General features: G+C 44.2%; 1 protein-coding gene across 1 annotated transcript; it reads left to right on the top strand.

Annotated features, from left to right (window-relative positions):
- The first annotated feature begins 682 nt into the window (after positions 1–682).
- On the top strand, positions 683–5,819 carry LOC139071799 (uncharacterized). Its single transcript, XM_070554920.1, has 2 exons — positions 683–2,640; positions 2,748–5,819. The coding sequence occupies exon 2, from the start codon at positions 2,756–2,758 to the stop codon at positions 4,547–4,549; it is 1,794 nt and encodes a 597-aa protein (XP_070411021.1). The 5' UTR covers positions 683–2,640; positions 2,748–2,755; the 3' UTR covers positions 4,550–5,819.
- Positions 5,820–6,806: the final 987 nt, after the last annotated feature.

Below are 6,806 nucleotides of genomic sequence, written 5' to 3'. Positions count from 1 at the left end.
GTTGCTGCAGTCATGCTAACAAGACTCTGGAGTCCAGAAGTGCCGGTGCGGTTCTAGATGGATTTACAGACATAGGTTATTATTTTAGATCAGACCTATAGTATTTAAAAATGCGTGTAGGACACGGACATATGGCTGCAGCTGTAAACACAATGTTCCGTAATAATTATGTAACGTGAGGAAATATGGGTTTTCTGTCACAATGGTGGTGTTGGACTCAGCTGTGTCAAAGCTGGGTCGCTGAGAACTTTCACCCACAGATTAAGACCTGAACGCCAGCGAGTCTGGGAGGAAACCATAACATCTGCCACCTGCAGTCTACCAGAAGATGTGTTTACATGAGTTGTACCCAGACCAAGTCAAAACATAAAGTTTAAACTTCTTTTTCTTGATTTTAAGGTTAAAATAACCATTATCATTTTGCTCATTATAAATGTGTTTAATCAAATGAATGACTATTATGCTTTGGGGTAATTATAATGGATTAATGAATCCACACTTAAGTAGATAATGTTGAATGTGTGGTACTGACCTTCACACTCAAGCACACAAACATTCACACACACCCACACACATCTTGCCCACAGTAAACTCCAGACACATTTGATGACGCACATGTTTTGCTTTGAGAAGAGAAAGGTTTTTGTAAGTTTTCAGTCTTATGATTCAGTTCGTGTTGGACAATGAGAGAGAACAGACCTGAAAACCAAAGGGGGGGCAGAGCCTGTTGGCTCGTTCTTCCCCCCTTTCACGCTGTTTCTGCCAAGCCAGGCAGAATAGCTGAATCGCGACTTCTAACGAAGACTCATTACCGAGTCTTTTGATTTCTGAGTGAATTAACTTAAGAAAGCGCATCGATAAAACGCTCTACCATCCACGTGTACCGAGGGCAACTCTGGACCGGTTCCGTTCGACACCTATGTCTCCTGTCAGCCGCCGGTGTCATCTGGATGAACCACAACATCCTCCACGGCCCGGATCCGAAAGAGGGTCCACAAGAGTTCGGTGAGACAGAGCACAGTTTTAGCGTTTGATGCAGTTCTCTGATAAGACCTAAGTTTATCCAAACCATCACTTCACTCAGACACCTGTTTCTTCTTGAAGCAAAATCAGACTCACACACGCATTCATGTCACAACATTCTCAATCTTCATAAATTCACCAGAAGGTCTATTTGAGCAAGAACAGCATATAAACTGTTAAAAGATTGTCCCACAAAGTTGCCAATGTGATTGTTATTTCCTGTTTGTCAATTTTCAAAATCATTAGTTTAATTTGAAGAATTAAAACTTTTAATCCTTCAAACTTGTTTCCTCATTGAACTGAAACACAGACACTCAGATATTATCGGCAGTTTATGGATGAAAACAACCTTTGAGTCTTCTGAACAATATAAAATTTGGTTATTGATTTATTAAAATTAATATTCCGAATTAATACGTAGCATGGTTTCTCTTTCATAAAAGAGCATAAATCCATAACGCTACATTTAATGGCGAGCGTATCCAGTCTTCTATATCTGCGATATGTCTGATTTCTTACATCTAAAAGCTACAAACAACGCTTTTCTCTGTGTTTCACTTTGATGTCTTATTTTGAACTTAACCGGAAATTGTTCCGCTGAAGTCACTCTTCCGGGAGGCGTCCTGGTGGAAACTTGACCGGGAAGATCTCCGATCTCAAATTGACCGCAAATTACAGACCTAACTTTGATTTATCCCATCTTCGCCTTCGGAGCGAACGTGTGAGTTGTGCTTTTGACTCAATTCTGTCCATTTTGACGCGCCGCCGCGTCTCTAGTCTAACCTCAGGTCGGAAAGCTACGTTTCCGCTCTGACCATTGCTGGGTGAGCTACCGTGAGCAGCTTATCCTCAGTTCCTAAAATTATCACTAAATTCTCCGAACCTCAGAACCGAGACTAAATTCTCGGACACCTTTCGTCTCAGTGTGTTGACACTGTGGGCGAGCTATTGTGGAAAATATCTCCATTGCATGAGCGACTTATAGAAACAATCTGAACGGAATGCCCGTAGGCACCTACTGTTGCTTGATTGCACGGTAAACGTCGTAAGCCGGGTTATGGCCGTCACGCGTTACTGCATTCAGATTGCGTACGTTTTTTGAAGTCCGTATTACAAGCGGGGCGAGATGCCTACTTGTTAATCGGGAAAATTTAAGTCTGGTCGCTACAGACAAAGAACGCTAGACCTGGCCGGAGAGCTAAGCTAGCACCACAGTTAGACAAAAAGGGAACGCGTCCCGTTAGATTGTCATACCATTTCTGACACAGTCAGTCTGTGTCCTCACAAAACCCGCATTGGCGGTGGTTCTTGTAAATCGCTACGGTGTGTAGAATCTACATTTTGATACGTTTGTCCGTCTGATAGCATCTCGGCAGCGTAGGGTTTATTATTTTTTTTATTATTTTTATTTTGGACCGGTGATCGGGTCGGCTTTCACAGCCTCCGTTGCTCGGTTCCATGCCTTTTTCTTCCATCTTGTGAAGTTGTGTGTATTCATTTCTCTATCAACAATTCCTTGTTTTACCCTGTGTCATAAAGTTAAGTAGGCTACGGACAGTCCTTGTTTGTGTGAGACATATTAAGGAATCTGCCCGGAGTTTTACGTCGGCTCAGAAGGTAAAAACGCGAGTTGCTCTGAACTTAATGGGAGATGGACGAGACACGACAAAATCTTTCTTGCACTGTTACACCTGGTGTAAGGTTCTCTGACGTTCTGCTTCCAGAACATGCCATGACGCAGGAGACTGTTCACCGGCCGAGCATCGCTGGTCCCTCCGCCCGCCCGAACGGGCCCGTTTTAGGCGGGTGCCGCCGGTCGGGCACGGTGGGGACTAGTGGCTGCGGTTCGGTGCCAGCTGCACTGGGTCGGAGGTGGTTCTGGTCTGCAATTCATGACGTGAATTCAAACAACATGCTGTTTACAGTCATAACGCTTTTTCTTTACATTTATTTCTTCCAGGGGGTCAAAAACCCACCATCAACATCAAGGTTTGAAATAAACAACACTTTCTCTGCTGCTTTTAAGCTGAATAAATCTCTTGAGCCTATGGTTAACCTCTCTGACAAACAGGTTGTGCTTAACCCTTTGTTTCCTAATGCTTCTCCTCTGTCATCCATGTTAAAGGCTGAACATCTCTCCAGCATGGGTGTGAAATCTTCAGGCTGTGACCCACCGCTTCAGTCAGAGGTCTGTTTTACTCGTCAGTCCGCCTCATGCACAAACCAGCTTCTTTATCGGGGCGTGATGGAAACGTCAGCCGCCGTGAAACACTTGTGGTCTCCGGACGGAGCTACCATGCCATTTAAGGGGTTTGTGCCCGGACATCTTGACCTTTATGTGAATGACCTTGTCACTTTTCAGTTTGTGACCTCTGCTAATACGGTGGCCAATTCTTTTCTCCTTTCACAGGGGTGTGACTTAGTCTCGGGCCTCTGTGCTCTCTTTCCTGTGATTTCTCTTACAGGTGACCGCGACGACACAGAAAACCCTGCGGTTTCCAGCAGTCCTGTGGTCAGTGGCGATATTAAAGGTGGCTCGGTGGTTGCTGTGCACACCTCTCTCACGGGCTCGGGAAGGCAACCCGGCCCGGGAGGTGTAGGTGCGTGCAGTGATGCTATGCTCGGGGCCCCTCCTGACAAAGGGGGGGTGCTGAGTGGCTCTGAGTTTTCCGTTGCGGACTTCAACCGGTTCGGGGGAACGCCTCCTCCGAGCGGGCGGGTCATTGCAGAAATCGACACTGACCTTCCACCAATTCAGCTGACAACATTGACCTCCGACCCGGAGTTAGGTGCTGCACCTTCTACGGGGCGGAGTTCTAGTCAGTCTGTAAATACTCTGGTTAAACCGGGTTTTTCTGATTCTGTGTGGGAACCTCCATCATTCTTGGGAATAAAGTATTCTTGGTTTCAGTTTTCAGGACAGACCATGTTCCTAAAGCTAGCATCATGTCTGTATCTGATTCTAAACATGGCTAGGTTTGCTTTGACACCCGTGACACAACCATCCTTGGATCACTCCTTTTCGGAACCTCCAAGTCCAACACCTCCAGGTCTTTGGACATCTGAACACCTACTCTTTCAGCACGATTCAGGTGACGATGTGCATCTTTTTGGTAATAGGGCTTTTAAGAGCTTAAGAACTGTTCTTTGTTATGCTTCTCCTGTCTCACAGACACGGCATAAGTTTGAGAAAAAAAAGGGGGGTGGGGAGCCTCCTCCCGCTTTGCGAGCATCGGTTTCGCATTTCCAGTTCACTACTATTTCTGATCACAACAAAGTCGCCTCTGTAAAGCTGCAACCCAACTTTGAGCAGGTAAAATCAGGTTCTGATCTAACAGCTACACCATCAGCTTCGCTCCAGTTCCAAACGGGACCCTCGGGTAAATTCAAACAAGTTTCCCTGTGGGTTCGTAACACAAGATACAAACAGTTTGATAACCAAATCGCTTATGAGCCTGCTCCCACTGATACGTCCAAACTCGTGTCTCTGTGGGTCCGCAATACCAGGTTCAAGACTCTATTCTGACCGGATTCTTTTCCACTGACTGGTGGACCGTTACAAATTCTCTCGTTTGTGGGATGAATTTTTAACAAATGTGATATCCTTTGAGTTTTTTTTTCAGGTTACCTGCCTCCAGCCAGGGTCCTGTTACTAACTCACATTTTTAGGGATTACTATCCTACTGATTTACATTTTTAGAGCTGATTTACATCTCTATCTTTTTATTAGTGCTTTGTGTAGCATGATTATATTTGATTACAAAGTTAATTTTATTTTGTTACTATTTCCCTTAAAGGGCCACAAGCCAATTTGCCCTTCATTTTCATGATTATTTCCTTTATATATATGCCTTTAATTAATGCAGCCTGCTGAGTTTCACATATCAGTTAGGATTTACTTTCTTTTATTTGTGTTTTCCCTGCATCACGTTTTTACATGACACGTAGAACAGGGTGCAGTACATTTCTTCTTTAGATAATTCACAAAAGGCACCCACATTTTCCCAGAGGCACCCATAAATAGGTTTTGATTGAGTTTTTTGTTTTGCATCAAATGCTATCTATCGTGTGGGCTGTCTCACTTTGTCTCCTTCTCCGAGCTCGTATGGACTACATCCCATCAGAGGGGTCGTCTTCACCATCCTTCAACTGGTTTCCTGTCGCATGGGGCTTCGGTCGTGGTTCGAGATGGGTCGAGGTCTGCGCTGGACTTCGCCTGGACTACGCCTGGGGAATACATCACCTGCCCAGCTCCGTGTGGCACACGAGCTGCTTATCCTTTGCATACCTTTGCATTATTGCTGATGAAAATTAACTGCTATTGAAATAGCTCTGCTTTCAAGATTCCTAAGTGGATTACTTTACAATGATTGCAACAGTTTTGGCCTTAATCATCTGATCAGGATAGACTCCCTTCTACACGAGACCTGTGGTGACGCTTCATCGTTCCTGCCTTCATCTGGGATGTCTACCTTTACGAGTACATCACGTTATTGTGGTTGTGACGTCAGGTGGCCTCTGCTTGACCTCCATGTCGTCACAAAAGGGGGGAATGTAACGTGAGGAAATATGGGTTTTCTGTCACAATGGTGGTGTTGGACTCAGCTGTGTCAAAGCTGGGTCGCTGAGAACTTTCACCCACAGATTAAGACCTGAACGCCAGCGAGTCTGGGAGGAAACCATAACATCTGCCACCTGCAGTCTACCAGAAGATGTGTTTACATGAGTTGTACCCAGACCAAGTCAAAACATAAAGTTTAAACTTCTTTTTCTTGATTTTAAGGTTAAAATAACCATTATCATTTTGCTCATTATAAATGTGTTTAATCAAATGAATGACTATTATGCTTTGGGGTAATAATAATGGATTAATGAATCCACACTTAAGTAGATAATGTTGAATGTGTGGTACTGACCTTCACACTCAAGCACACAAACATTCACACACACCCACACACATCTTGCCCACAGTAAACTCCAGACACATTTGATGACGCACATGTTTTGCTTTGAGAAGAGAAAGGTTTTTGTAAGTTTTCAGTCTTATGATTCAGTTCGTGTTGGACAACGAGAGAGAACAGACCTGAAAACCAAAGGGGGGGCAGAGCCTGTTGGCTCGTTCTTCCCCCCTTTCACGCTGTTTCTGCCAAGCCAGGCAGAATAATTGAATCGCGACTTCTAACGAAGACTCATTACCGAGTCTTTTGATTTCTGAGTGAATTAACTTAAGAAAGCGCATCGATAAAACGCTCTACCATCCACGTGTACCGAGGGCAACTCTGGACCGGTTCCGTTCGACACCTATGTCTCCTGTCAGCCGCCGGTGTCATCTGGATGAACCACAACATCCTCCACGGCCCGGATCCGAAAGAGGGTCCACAAGAGTTCGGTGAGACAGAGCACGGTTTTAGCGTTTGATGCAGTTCTCTGATAAGACCTAAGTTTATCCAAACCATCACTTCACTCAGACACCTGTTTCTTCTTGAAGCAAAATCAGACTCACACACGCATTCATGTCACAACATTCTCAATCTTCATAAATTCACCAGAAGGTCTATTTGAGCAAGAACAGCATATAAACTGTTAAAAGATTGTCCCACAAAGTTGCCAATGTGATTGTTATTTCCTGTTTGTCAATTTTCAAAATCATTAGTTTAATTTGAAGAATTAAAACTTTTAATCCTTCAAACTTGTTTCCTCATTGAACTGAAACACAGACACTCAGATATTATCGGCAGTTTATGGATGAAAACAACCTTTGAGTCTTCTGAACAATATAAAAT

This window comes from Nothobranchius furzeri, chromosome 9, assembly GCF_043380555.1.
Source record: "Nothobranchius furzeri strain GRZ-AD chromosome 9, NfurGRZ-RIMD1, whole genome shotgun sequence".
NCBI classification, from domain to species: Eukaryota; Metazoa; Chordata; class Actinopteri; order Cyprinodontiformes; family Nothobranchiidae; genus Nothobranchius; species Nothobranchius furzeri.
This window is presented reverse-complemented; position numbering and strand designations above follow the sequence as displayed.

Coding starts and splice junctions, on each gene's coding strand:
- LOC139071799 (XM_070554920.1), top strand. CDS start 2,756: ATGACGCAGGAGACTGTTCACCGGCCGAGCATCGCTGGTCCCTCCGCC.